Genomic DNA, 15,198 nt, shown 5'->3' with positions numbered 1-15,198 from the left:
ATCTCATTTGCTGCCTGTCAAAAATAGCTCATGGCTGTCTGCTACGAGCAGAACACCAAAGTCAAACATGATTATAAGATTTCAAGTAATTAAATAGATAAATAAAGGCTTAAAACGAATAATACTGTGTTTGCTGGTAACTTCTGGTTTCTATTTTTAAATTTTGATATTACATTTTTAATATTTTTTAATATTTATTCTTTTTTACATTTTTCTGGTACAGTATTACCACCTGGTAATACAGGGCTTGCACACTCTCATACTTACACATAGGACCAATTTAGGTGGCCAGTTTACCTTCTGCATCATTTCAGGAGGTGAGAATGAAACCGTAGTTTCCTACAGATTACTCTGTACCTGCTTCAGCACTTGGTGGTTTCATTCTAAAAGCTTGCATGAACACTGCTCTGCTCCACAGCTGATCTGTTGTTGCTCTTGGACATTTCCACTGCAACTCACAAGGTCCAACCCACCAACTGACGCTTGCTTATTCAGGGCTGAAAAGTGCAGCTGCACTTGCTAAGTTCTCAGAATTACACAAAGTATGCTGGCATCATACGCCAACAGAGTATGTGTGATAAAAAGAAACACTTTTACCTGGAGCGAATAAACGCTCAATGAGGCGCAGGTAATCATGGTCATCTGCACCTCCATGCCCACTTTATACTTGGCAAGACAGAAGGACATGATTCCATAACCAAAACCCCTAGTTGAGCTCCACAGCAGGTGGGCTCGTTACGTAGATAGTGTATAATTAGCGTCATACTAAATTTACAGGAAAATGTGCTTAATTTTACAGATTTTAAGGATTTGTAAACAAAAGTACCATATTTCACGGCAGTCATTAAATAACACTCATAAATGAAATGATAGAATCAATGAGAGCTACAACACACAGTAAAGCCTACCTTAATAGCTCTCCTAAATATGAAAATTCTCGTCTATGTTTTGACACACTCACCTCTGCATCCACTGAATCGGTTGGGAGTTTTCCAAACTCAGTATTTTTAGCTGCTTTAGACTTGGACATTTTGTCTAACCGATTGCTAATGTAACTGAGCGTCTTTAGAGTTTATAAAGAAAAAAATAATTTGTACATTGACGATCTATTGGAAGCGTAATACTTTACTGGCTTATTCTTTTGAGGCGCAATACAGAGATGATCATGTGTGTAGAGATGCACACTTTCCATTAACTATGGAATCCCCAAAATGCACTTAATACATAAATACGCACATCAAACAGTGTCAGCACACTACAACACAAAAAAGTCTCTTACACTAACTTAATTGCTGTATAATTGCTAGGACCGCCTTATATTGCATATTGTGCCTACGTGAATGAAAAATGTTAAATCACTAAACACAAACTTTACATTTGAATTTCACAGCAAATTGCATTTTTTTAACAGAAAATAGGTCATTTTACGGTCCTTGACCGGTTAGGTAGGGCCTTATGTATAATACAGACTAACTCACTTTGACTTCCATTACATGGCTAAGCAAAATATAAAGGCAAATGCATTATCATACTCATACAAAAAGACACAAATATTGCTCTATTAGGAATTATATTTACTAATATAATGGTTTAAATATAATAAATCCTCAGTACTGATATGGAGTATAAGTGCCTCCTAAGTAGCCTGTGCCATATTCCAGGGCACATATGGCCCAAATCCTACCCGCATGTCCATCTGCCCAGAACCTTAAAATAACTTCTGTAAATGCACACGCATGGCCAAATACACAGCTCTCTCACCATGCCAAAAATCCTGCCATGAACTCCTGATGCTTTCAGATTGTGCTGTATACAGTCTTATGCGACACCCTTTTGGTAATTGTAGCAAAAAATTAATGTCTAAACATAAATGGGTACATGAATGCTTTTTTACCCCAATATTAACTTATTATTTAAAAATCAACAAAACATGGAATTTGACCTGGCACGTCCATAAATTTGTATAGGACTTAAATAACATACAAACAAATACAAACATTTTCTTATTTTAATATGACCTTGTCCCCTCCTTGTCTTCCAAACTCTATGTGTGCCACTTTTACCATGGAGTATAAAAGCCTCATTTTTAAAGCCAAAGAGTTCTGTTTGTTAATTCATACATTTTTTAGCAAAATTGATTAAATATGTGATCTAATTTTCAATTCGCATAATTTTTCCAGTCAGTTCTTATATGGCTCATTTCATCTTCCGGTTTACCCATCTCACATTTCTCATATTTAATGAGCCATCAGACAGGCTATTGGAGGCACATCAAAAAACTAATGAGGCTAATTTTCTTTAGGTAAAGCCTGTTCCGTTCACTGTCCATGCTGTTGTTACAACCTCTGATTTGAAGTTTGACTGCACTGAGGTTGATTTTGGCCACTGCTCTGTTTCTGAGTCTGTGCGGACCAGCGTACACCTTACCAACTGCTCTTTGCTGCCACAGGATTTCGGCTTTGTGGGCATTCCCAAGGTGAGTGTCAGTCATTGCTAAGTTTGTTAAGATCAGTTTGAGATAGATTCATGCTATAAAAAGTATTTTTTAATAGGTAGCATGAGAACAAGGCTAGTGTAACATGGTGTAAAATAAGTTTAAAGTATAATATACTTTGGGTACCTAATTTTAAAAATTACTGTTTAAAAATACTGTTTAACATCCTCTTCAGTAATCCTGATCCGGTTCAGGTAGGTCTGACACCATTCTGATAACAAATAGTGCAAGGCAAAAACACACCCTGGACAAAGTGCCAAATGCAGGATTACCTTGGGCAGGGTGCCAATCCATCCCAGGCCTTTGGCCACCCCACCCCTAGACACAGCCAATCATGTCTCTGTGGAGACGCCTGACCAACACTATAGCACGGCTGAGGTTTGAACCTGGATCTAAGAGGTTGTGGGCTATTGTAATAAACCACTGATCCACACGAGTGTCCACAAATATATTTTTAATTTCATTATATTTTTAATTTCATTTTCATATTTCTTACCACTGTTTTATCCTGGACAGGGTTGTGGTGGGTTTTAAAAAGTTTTGGATACCCCGTGTTATCTGTGGCAAAAAATGTATAAAAGTAACAATTTCCTTAAGTTAACAAGTTAATGCACAGTTTTTTTTTATTTAATAAACTTAAAAATCTATTATAAATATGGTAATTGGCTGCTCAGGTGGCACAGTGGTAAAATACACTAGCACACCAGAGCTGGGATTTTGAATACATCATATCGAATCTCAGCTTTGCCACCTGACTAGGCTGGGCGGCTACATGAACAGCGATTAGATGTTGTTCAGGATGGGATGAGCCGGACCAGGGTTCCTCATAACTGGTGCAATTACGACCTCTGCTGGCTGATTGATGCTGAATAATGCTGATCAGGGTGTGGCTCTCTGTGCACAAGGCTGTTCCACATATGACCTCAACTCTTGCAGGTGAAAAGAGGCAGTCGGTACTTCACATGGGTCGGAGGGGGCGTGTGTCTGTTGTGAAGCTCCTCAGTCAGCAGTGGAGGGTTGTATCGGTAGAGGTGAATCATGACATAACCAGGGTAATTGGATATGACTAGATTAGGGGAAAAATCAGAGAAAAAGATGGTAATTGAATCATACACAAATGTTCAGACACCGATTCCAATTGTAAAGATTGTTCACTGCTGACAATTTTAGAGTGTAGTAGATTATCTGATTATGTTGTTCTGACAGTCAACAACCAAGGGCTTTTCTAAGAAGCTAACTGGTCTAAAAATTAGATAATTAATGCCTACAAACTATGAAAAGGTTATAAAAAGACATCAAAGCATTTTTTTTTAGTAATTTCCACTTTGCAAAACATTCTTAACATATGACAGTTGCTGACCCACCAATGTGTAACCTAGTATAAAGAAGGGCAGATGGCTGCACACAAGTCAAAAGAGGAGTGTGGTAGCTGGTGGCCATCCTCGGACAGCGTTGGTGTTGTACGACTCTCATGGATGACGACTGCAATTGGAAGCAAAAACCTGCTGGAGGTTTTAGCTTGCACAGGACTGGTGAGAGCACCACTGTCCTGTGCAGTGTTATTTGCACAAATTTGATATAAATATAAAAGTCATCAAAGTGAAACCTTACCTGCAACATTATCACAAAATGTATAAAGTATGCAAAACAACATCTGGATAAACCAGAGATATTTTAGAAACAAGCGCTGTGAAGAAATAAAGTAAAAATAAAAACCCCTAGTCATGATCAGAAAAAGGTATGTTTGGAGAGAGAATAAGGAACAGAATTTAATAAAAAAGAAATAACTTTTAACTAATAAAATATGTAAACATGCTGGTGAAATATTATACCTTGAGTTGTGTGGTCATTTCTGAACCTCTATGAGAGTTTCAGCAGCTTATGCCAAGTTCACACTACACGACTTTCCAAGTCGTCAGGCCGCTGTACAGTTTACACTACACAACTGGATCTCTTGTAATCGGGAGTCTTTAAAGTCGGTGTGGCTTTCACACTACACGACTGATCGGCGAAAGGGGGTCATACACTACACAATCTATCACCAACTGGAATCGCAGGCGAGCTTCTCTGGTCTCCCAAACTACGTTTTGTCATGAAAACAAAAAAGTCAAGTCAAGGAGAAAAAAGAAATGAATCTGAGTGGATTTGGCTTGGATTGTTCTATAGTGAGTTGGAGGTTAATAAATATTTTTGCAATGCATCATTGGTGTTATGTTTTGTAGAGAACGATAAGGTCAGAAATACTGTAAAACTTGTGTGTGTGCTGATGTATTCTGATATAAACTATATTATGCCCCTGTCCCACCTTTTTACAACTCCTCTCCTGCGTTTCTCCTCACACTGTATCTTGCGTTCTCATTGGCTGTTTGACATAGCACTCATTGCTAGTCAGGCAACTCAGATCCAGAAATTTGTCAAGCTAGAAATCTCTCTTGGGTCGAGCGCTCGGCCAGCCGCTCAGATCGAGTTGTTGAGTAGTTCACACATAGCGATTAAGAAAACACACAACAAAACTGGTTTTTAAATGGCTGCATCAGGCTATAATTAGGGCTTTAGAAGGCCCATCAAAAGTCCTGATATTGATCTTATTAAAAATGAGTAGAGTTTACTGAAAAGTCAAGTCTGTGCAAGATAAGCAAAAAGATTGGTTGAGGTATACCAATTATGGCAAGCAGGGTGGTCAAAGATCCAGCAGTTGTGCTAAAAACCTCTTAATGGCAAAAAGAAGACTGATAAAGGTGAGACGTAAGAAGAGATGTATGATCAAATGTTCACCCAAAAGATTTTGTTATATTTCTCAATGAACTTAAACTTAAAGAGTTTTTTTGGGTCAAGGAATATGTCTTTTAAATATTCAGTCATGGACAAAACAGTCACAAAATAATTTGGATTGCAGGACTTCCATCGATATAAATGCTTCACCTTTACAGTGAAATCAGAATGTGTACAGACTTGGTGCTTCGGGAGCTCCGGTTTCCTTTCACAAGTCCAAAGACATGCAGTCAGGGCAACTGGAGCTACACGAAGATGCCCGAGTGTGTGTGTGTTTGTGTGAATGTGTATTGGTGTTTTTGCCCTGTGATGGACTGGTGCCCTAAAATGTTTTCCACAAAAATGCTTCCGAACTGTGAATGATCATTCTCAGCTGGAACCAAAGAACACTAGGGTGTATAGAGCAAAAATATCTAAAGTTTTAAAATGTAAATATCCATTTTGTTGTTTGTATATATAAATACTGACAAAGTATTAACCAATTATATGGCTGCTAGTTTTATTTTTATTTTTGTACTGAACATCTGTAAATAAAACGCCTTTTACGTCTTTTTATCACCAATAGTTAATTGATGTTTTTTGCATAAAACGTACATTTGTAACAGCACAAACTCACGCATACTTGGCTCTCAAAAACTTGCACACCAGTTCTTTAAAACGCACCAAGGTTGTAATAAGTCTGAACAGAACCAGTTTAAAAACCAGAGCTCTTTTGGTCGAAACAGGCTATCAGGGACATTCAGAGACTTGCTCCGGTGCCATTCCAGTGTTTTTTAGGCTCTATACTTATTGGGTCATTGTTGTGTTGGAAGGTGAAGATGGAATTTGTATTAACTCTGGAGAAAGGTTTCTTTTGTATATAAGATATTTCTGTATTTGGCTGCATTCATACGTCCCTTAATTCTTACCATCATGTTTCAGTGTAGGGATGGTATTAGCTAGGAGATAATAATGCCTTTCATAGTAGATAATGTGTTTGCTGTTCTGCTCAAATAATTTCATTTTATCTGATCAGTGAACCTTTTTTCATTTGTTGAGTCATTTTCATGCTGTTTAGCAAATTCTTAGTGAGCTATAATATTCCTCTTACTCAGCAGTGGCTTCTTGCTACTATGTGTGCTTTTCCAAATAGTGTCCAATCAACTTAAATTGTAACAGGTGGAGTCCAATTAAGTACTAGACCCATTTCAAGGATAATTAAAGCAAACAGGATGTCACATCAAAGGGCTTTTAGGCTTTTTTTGTTTTACATGGACTCAGGCATGTGTTCTATTAACGGTCTTTGCTGCTAAATAAACGAGACATAGTGTAAAAAGACTTATTTATAAGATGTAACTTGAATAGGCCATGAAATAATGTCTTGCAAAAGTCGACATCTGTCATGGTATAGGGTGCATCAGTGGCCATCCGTGTCCTCTGGGCCAAAGCTCATCTCAGATTAACCGAAAGACGTTCCACATTTAAGCTTTTTTTCAGGAATGACATTGAGTTCTCTGTGCCAAAGATGAAAAGGACATAATTAACTGTTATTGTTATGGGACTGCATCACTGACTTATGTGTAAAGGTACCATCGATGCAGAATTTAGAAAAACATGCTGCCAACTAGGTGAAGTCTTTTTCCTGGATGTCCATGGTTATATTAGCCAGACAAGGACAGGCCTCAGTCTGCAACAGCAGGGCTTTATGAATGTAGAGTACGTGACTGACCTGCCTGTAATCCAGATCTGTCTCCTTTTAAAAATGTATGCCACATCATAAAGAGGAGAATGACAACAATGGACTTGGACAGTTCAAGTCTTGTATCAAGCAAGAATAAGTAAAATATTGCACTTGCAATATTGCAATTGCATATCCTCAGGTCCCAAATAATCAAAAAGTATAAATAACAGGAAAGGCAATTATGCCTCTGTGCCAACGTTTTTGTGTTTCAGGCATCAATTTTCTTTTAATTTGCACAATACAATTCAGTTGTCAGTTGAAAATTTTTTCTTTTTACTCATAGTTAAATAAAGGTTCAAGAGAATTAACAAATTATGAATTCTTGTTTTTATTGTGTTTTACAATATGTCCCCAACTTTTCCCAAAATAGAATTAAATTGGATACATTACCTAATTGCAAAATCTAGATGCATTATTATTATTAAAATTGAGAAGATGTCTGTAATTGCCGGAGTAATAAGCACCATTTGGGCAGCTGTTCTATCAGAGCACATCTGAAGGAAGCCACACTTATTTTCACATATAGGCAGCCTGAGGGCTTCGTTAATGTGGTGTGTCTCACAGTAACTATTTCTGGCTTCATGAAATAACATTAAACAATTTGAAAATCTTTTTCACAAATTAGTTTCAGCCATCACATCTCCATATACTGTCCAGGTTCTTTAATGAGATGATAACAACCAATTACAGGTTCAGCCAGTTTATGTGTTTTTTTTTCCTATTTATGCATTTTCTAGTTGTATTGCAAACCTCCACTCCTGACCAAGAAGAGTCACAACCATAACACGCCCCTGCACCAGGCGAGTTCACATAGGGATTTTGCATCATCCCCTGTCTTATTGTGCAGCCATCATCGATCAGCCAGCAGAGGCCACAACTGCAGCAATTATAAGGAAATCCTGTTCAGCCACTCTCACGCCTCTTATGCCTAGTCCACACTACACGACTTTTGCCCTGATTTTCACTTGCCGACTGGTCAGCACTAGATTTGCCGGCTTGGGAGCAACTCTGCGTTTGCTCGGCGATCGAAACTTGGCTCTCAATCGCCATGTGTGAACTACTCAACAACTCGATCCGAGCGGCTCGAAGCGGGATTTCTAGCATGTCAGATATCTGAATCTGTGTTGCCTGACTGGCAATGAGTTCTATGTCAAACAGCCAATGAGAACGCAAGATATGGGGTGAGAGGAAACTCAGGGGAGGAGTTGTAAAAAGGTGGGACATAACACCAACGTTGCATTGCAAAAAATATTTATTAACCTCCAACTCACTATAAAACAATCCAATCCAAATCCACTCATAAATATATTTTTCCTCTTTTTTTTACACTGCACCTCAGCGCTCAAATTTTGATCACTCGCTTCTTGTTGACGTGCATTTTTGGACATGGTATCATTAAACCTTTCGTCACTTCTCGCGTTTGTTTTCGTGACAGAACGTAGTTTGGGAAACCAGAGAAGCTCGCCTGTGATTCCAGTTAGTGATAGATCGTGTAGTGTGAAACCCCCTATCGCCGATCAGTCGTGTAGTGTGAAAGCTACACCGACTCCCAATTACAAGAAATCCAGTTGTGTAGTGGGAACTGTACAGCGACCTGACGACTTGGAAAGTCGTGTAGTGTGAACTTGGCATTACAGACACACACCCGGCCGGCTGACAACAGAGCTGGGATTCAAACTCAGGCGTTTGAGATCTCAGCATTAGTGGGCTAGCATGTTTTACTGCTGTGCTACCCAAGCGCATATGTGTTTTTATATAGTGACATCACCTTAGTTTGTTTTAGTATATTTAAACACATATTGCCATATAAACTTATTACACCAAATGCAATAAAATTAACGTCCACCCAATACATCATATGGCCAAGTGCATGTGAATACTTGGCCATGAGCTTGTAGACATTCTATTACAAATCCAGGAGTATTAATATGTAGTTGCCTTTTTTCTGAATAGGCTTCACAACAAATTGTGCTTATTTGTGCCTATTCATTCAAAATAGCATTTGTAAGGTCCTGCACTGATTTTGGATGAGAAGGCCTGTTCAGCAATTGACTTTCCAGTTTATACCAAAGGTGTTCACTGGGGTTGAGCTCAGTGTGTTGGCCACTGGAGGTCCTTCACACCTAGATTGGCAATGACAGAGCAGACTCCACTTACCATATAGAAGCACTTTGTAGTTCTACAATTACTGACTGTAGTCCATCTATTTCTCTACATACTTTTTTAGCCTGCTTTCACCCTGTTCTTCAATGGTCAGGACCCCGACGGGACCACCACAGCACTGATGGTCTGTAACGCGTTACTTAGTAACGCGTTACTCTAATCTGACCACATTTTTCAGTAACGAGTAATCTAACGCGTTACTATTTCCAATCCAGTAATCAGATTAAAGTTACTTATCCAAATTACTGTGCGTTACTATTTTTGTCATTTTCCTTAGTGAAAAGATATTTTTGCTTTCTTCTTGGCAGGGGCGGAGCCAGGGGGTGGCCAGTGGTTGCCATGGCCACCATAAAGTAATCTTCGGCCACCCCTGGCCCCCCCACCACCGCTTTGCCGGCAATTTTTTTGCGGAAGCATTTCTGCACGCAGGAGCAGCGCACCTCAGATGAGTAGTTCTTCACCAAAACAGTGCAGTAATACACTCAACATAAATGTCAACCACCAACACAATTACAGAAGTAGTACTATTTAGTAGTATTCGTGGCGCGCTACGAGTAAAAGCGCCAGCTGGCTCTGCGCATTCCAGTGTTGCCAGATTGGGCGATTATCCGCCAAATTGGGCGGATTTTGTTGGAAAACAATTTAATAGCAGGTAAATAACACTTCTATTTAAAAGAAAATCTTCCGTTTTAAGAAGCTCCAGCATTGAAGAAGGCTATTAAAAGTAAAGTCAATTTTCAATGCTGATTTAGCGTAATAGTGTTGGTCAGTCTGTATCATATTCTTGAAAGAAAATTAAAATTTGTTTTCCATGCATTCACACTAGCATGTTCTGGGATTCAATTGAGTCTCATCAGTACACACAAGTTGGCAGCCAAATGATAAAGTATTGCAAAGGAATATCTTTGAAATATTCCGCATTATATAACTAATAAAGTAACTTGTAATCTAACTTAGTTACTTTTAAAATCAAGTAATCCATAAAGTAACTAAGTTACTTTTTAAAGGAGTAATCAGTAATCAGTAATCAGATTACTTTTTCAAGGTAACTATGCCATCACTGCACCACAGAGCAGGAATTATTTAGGTGGTGGATGATGCTGAGCACTGCAGTGACGATGACATGATGGTGGTGTGTTAGTGTGTGTTGTGCTGGTATGAGTGGATCAGACACAGCAGTGCTGCTGGAGTTTTTAAATACAGTGTCCACTTACTGTCCACTCTACTAGAAACTCCTACCTAGTTGGTCCACCTTGTAGATGTAAAGTCAGAGACGATCGCTCATCTATTGCTGCTGTTTGAGTTGGTCATCTTCTAGACCTTTATCAGTGGTCACAGGATGCTGCACACGGGGTGCTGTTGGCGGGATGTTTTTGGTTGGTGGACTATTCTGAGTCCAGCAGTGACAGTGAGGTGTTTAAAAACTCCATCAGCATTGCTGTGTCTTATCCACTCATACCAGCACAACACACACTAACACACCACCACCATGTCAGTGTCACTGCAGTGCTGAGAATGATCCACCACCCAAATAATACCTGCTCTGTACTGGTCCTGTGGGGGTCCTGACCATTGATAAACAGCATGACAGGGGGATAACACAGCATGTAGAGAAACAGATGGTAATTGTAGAACTACAAAGTGCTTCTATATGGTAAGTGGAGCTGATAAAATGGACAGTGAGTGTAGAAACAAGAAGGTGGTCATAATGTTATGCCTGATCGTGTATACTAATGTAGATAAAGAAATACTAACACACAGATTTGGGCATACTTCATGCTGCCTTAATAATTTAATTATAGCTTAAATCTGTGGGAAATCAGACCATGGGTGGCTTGTGCACAAAGAACCATGAACAAAAGTCATGCAGACAAGCACAAATGGAAGCCAAATAGCTTTTTCCACACTGAACATATTCAACCCTTCTCAAGCAAACAGTAGCGAAGGATTGGTAAATGTCACTGGTATGGCACATACTCATGGGCTTTTTTAGGAACAGACAGATTCAGCATATTCAGCATAAACATTTCACTGTGGGCAGAGCCCCGGCACCCTGCATATTGGAGGTTACAAAGGGGAAGGATCCATCTGCCATTACCCTGGCACTTCTAGAAAGGTACCAAAAGGCAGAACGGTATTTCTGTTACAAGGTTACCTGTGACAAGGTTCGTTCAAAACACAAATCATAGTTAATTTAGACTATTTCACAACATAGACATGTGATATGTTTTTACCAAACAGTACGAAATATGAAATAATGTCAAATAATTAAATGTATATCGCAACTTCTCTAAATAATAGGGCCCTTGGGTGATGCAGCAGTAAAATACACTAGTCCACTACTGCTGAGATTCAGGGTTCCAATCTCCGCGGTGCTCTTGAACAGTTGGGTGTCAAAAGAGAAAAAAAAGTTTGTAAATCATACATTAAATAGATTAAAGTAAAGGGAAACTTAATGTTTGAGGTCATTGAACTAGTGATCAGTAAATTGTTTGTTCATGCCCCACCAATGACAAGTTGCCTAACACTCAGTTGCATGCATTGTATTTAACCGAAGTTGTAAGAATTGGGAAGAACAAAACTTCTTCTAATCTACTATAACTTAAGAGCAGTGGTCCCTAACCACCGGGCCGCAGACCGGTACCGGTCCGTGGGTCATTTACTACCGGGCCGCACAGAAAAAATGAATAATTAAAGATCACTAGAAAAGCAGTTTTTACTGCTTGTATTCCAGGTATTATTGTCTTGTCACCCCTAGGTGGAAGCAGCGTCTCGTTGCAGCGAAAAAAGCTCATTTTACACCGTTTGTGAGCAATATTATTGAATCCTCACTTCCCCGCCGGTCCGTGAAATTATATCTTATATGAAACCGGTCCGTGGTGCAAAAAAGGTTGGGAAACGCGGACGCGGGTAAAAGCAGTGGTAAAACATGAAGAAATAAAGGTCTTTGCATTCATTTAAGTAGATCACAAACTGCGACATTAAAAAAACTTTCAGTGCTGTAAGATTTTTAAACCCATTTGGTCTGATTTGTGCTAATCACCATCTGTCCCAGTTCTTAAAAGAAGTTTATTTGATTTTTTTTATTGAAATAAGCTATTACCTAGGAACTGACTAAATACAATTATTATTAACTAAATACAACAAATCAGAAAATGTTGAGACAGTATGGAAAATGCACATTGAAAAAGTGGAGTGTTTCTTACATTTACATTTATATTTCAAAGGTTTGCCAAAGTAATCCCTTAGCCAGGTCAGGCACTGATGTTAAATGAGAAGACCTTGCTTACAATCAAAGTTTCATAAACTCTGCTAGCCTTCTTCTACAGCTGGAATCCAGGGTTTGAATTCCCAGCATCGCTATCGGCCGGTCACGCGTCTACATAATTGGCTATGTTGAGGGTGGGGGGATTGGCCAAGGCCCCGTGAAGGATTTGTGCCCTGTCCAGGATGTGTTACTGCATTGCTTCCAGTGATTTTAGGAAAACCAATCCAACAGCAACCCTGAACAGGATAAAGTGATAAATGATATGTTTGTAAATGTTACACTAAATATCTATACATTTATTTACATTTGTTCATTTTAGAGGTTAAATACATTTCTGTCACTGGTTGTCTGTTCCCATGAATATATCTTTATATAACCTTTATATAACCTTTTACCGTCATTTTATCCTGGTCAGGGTTTGATTCATTAGCCAAAGGACAGGAAACATCCAGACACACACACACCTAGAGCAAAGAGACAGAAACATACAGTTGTATTATTAAGTTATAACCTTTGGAGTGCCACAACTACACAGCAAATGGTGTTTTATAAGATGCCTGTAATTGATTTTACAATTCATTGTGTTGGTCGCCATATTTTACTTTCTAACCTGTTAAGTTTGCAATATTATTTAATTGCTGGCTGCAGGTAATAATGACAACTAATATCTGTAATAATGTGTAATGTATAATCATTTTGCAAGCTAAAACTAATAATATTCGAATTTTTTTATTTGCAGTTTATTGACATCCAACCTAACGATGGCTTTGGCACCCTGCTTCCACTACAAACACTGAAAATTGACCTGATTTTCAATGCATTTAAGGCTGGAGAATACAACTTTCAACTCACCTGCAAGTCAGCAATTAACAGGTAATTCAGGTTCTAACAAACCATCTTTTCAAAACGTGTAGTGTAACAAATGAACACCTTTAACTTCATTTAATCTTAATAATTAAAAGGTTAATTCAAACATTACATACATTTTTTCCTCTGTATTATCTCAAATCTGGTCATTACCAGTTCCCAATTGTAAATCCACTGCTGCTTGCACAAGCCTAATCTGATCAGGGAGAGCTAAATCACCACGTCCCCTCTGACACGTGTCCAATATGTGGCTGCTTCTATCACCTGCCAGTGTTTGGTTCCCACACGGAGCCGTATTGTGTACGGACAGACATGCTAAGCTTCTTGTAAAAAGCAAACCCCCCACCCCCATGCAGACACCCAGACCAGTCCTGGAGATCACATATTGCAGTGGCAGTGGGAAGATAACTCGTCCAACCTTTCCTCCCTCAAACACGGCCAATTGTGTTTGTGTGGATGCCTATCTAGGTCAGTGTCGGTGTTTTACACTTTGTAGGCACATATGTAATTACTGATTTTTTAGAATTTATTACAAATTTTTTTTTTGGCTGATCCAATATTTTTTATTAATTGACTTTGATCCATTCTTGGGACCAGCACTGAGAGCACACTGACAAGTGCACCTCACACTGGCTTGGCTGTTCAGCCCCACAGCCCTCTTTCTTAGTATTTTGTATATTCCCCCTTTTGCTGTACTGACAGCATGCACTTTAGCTGGGATGGACTTTACAGGTTTGAGCAAAATTTGATATTCCGTATTATCCCAGCAGAATTTTACAATATTCCAAAGAGCATCTTGTGATGTTTGGGCATGCTTGGCTTTCTCTTTTTTCAAGAGCGCCCATAAATGCTCAATCAGTGGAGAAAAGTCCATGACAATGGTTGTCATCAAGTGGTTTTTGCAAAGCTTTGAGGTTTAAAATTTTGAATGAGAAAGTTCAAGAAAAAATGCTCAATAAAGCATTTAGGGCACCCTGGAATCTTAGCAGTGCTATCAAGCAACAGAGTCTAAACAGACATAATTGGCTTTGTCTGAGGGAAAGTGGTGGACAGGGAGACTGGACCCACTGCTACTCTGACCAGAATAAAGCGGTGGTAAAATAAAAATAAATAAAGTGAAATAAAATGGAAAACATACTGTATGTCAATTTTATTTACTTACATTTTATATGTCTAATACTACAAATATTTTTACAGCACTGTATATATCTTACCACTTGTAATGGTTGTTAAAGTTTTTTACTATATCACCTAATTTTTTATCTGATTAGTACAAATCACTTGGGTTTTTTATATGTTATCATGCATAACGATCTTTTAAAACTTGCTTAAATACATCCTTTTTTTTTTAGAGATTTCCTGTTATCATGCCGTGCGATTGGTGTACGCCCTTTGCTGGAACTTTCTGATTCGTTATTGCAGTTCGGGGCCACAGCAGCTGGAGATTGCTCTACTGCAGTGCTATATGTGCTAAACAGCCATACAAGTCGCAATGAGTTCACCCACCCTGTGCCACGCATAGGAAAAGGTCCCATTGCTCCTGTGTGTGCCAAGTACTTCACATTCATTCCCCCAGAAAAATCTGAAATCACAGTGACCCCTGTTACAGGATGTGTGTTTCCAGGACAGGTACTGATATATAGTTTAGCCATTGTGATACAACTTTCTATTATACAAACCCCATTTCCAGAATAGTTGGGACATTTTGTAAAAATGAAGAATCTGTGAAGTGTTCATTCTCTTGAACCTTTATTTTACTGACAAAAGTACAAAGTTGTCCAATGTTTTTACTGACCAACTTTTTGTGATTTTACTTTTTGTAAATATAAACAAATGTCATATGTGATGCCTGCAACACAGTTAAAAATGTTTGGTTAGAGGCAAAATAAAAGTAAAAAGTGTGTGGAATTGACA

The 15,198-nt window shown here is 38.7% G+C and overlaps 1 protein-coding gene across 1 annotated transcript in view; it reads left to right on the top strand.

The window, feature by feature from the left end:
- cfap74 (cilia and flagella associated protein 74) overlaps positions 1-15,198 on the top strand; it is a 127,098-nt gene that overhangs the window by 81,569 nt on the left and 30,331 nt on the right. Inside the window, exons 24-26 of the mRNA XM_062999204.1 lie at positions 2,303-2,476; positions 13,157-13,290; positions 14,637-14,913. Coding sequence (XP_062855274.1) covers positions 2,303-2,476; positions 13,157-13,290; positions 14,637-14,913 — 585 coding nt within the window. The remainder of the gene's footprint in view (positions 1-2,302; positions 2,477-13,156; positions 13,291-14,636; positions 14,914-15,198) is intronic.

This window comes from Trichomycterus rosablanca, chromosome 7 (genome assembly GCF_030014385.1).
Source record: "Trichomycterus rosablanca isolate fTriRos1 chromosome 7, fTriRos1.hap1, whole genome shotgun sequence".
Lineage (NCBI taxonomy): Eukaryota > Metazoa > Chordata > Actinopteri > Siluriformes > Trichomycteridae > Trichomycterus > Trichomycterus rosablanca.
The sequence above is the reverse complement of the archived record's forward strand: the minus strand, read 5'-3'. Positions and strand labels throughout refer to the sequence as shown.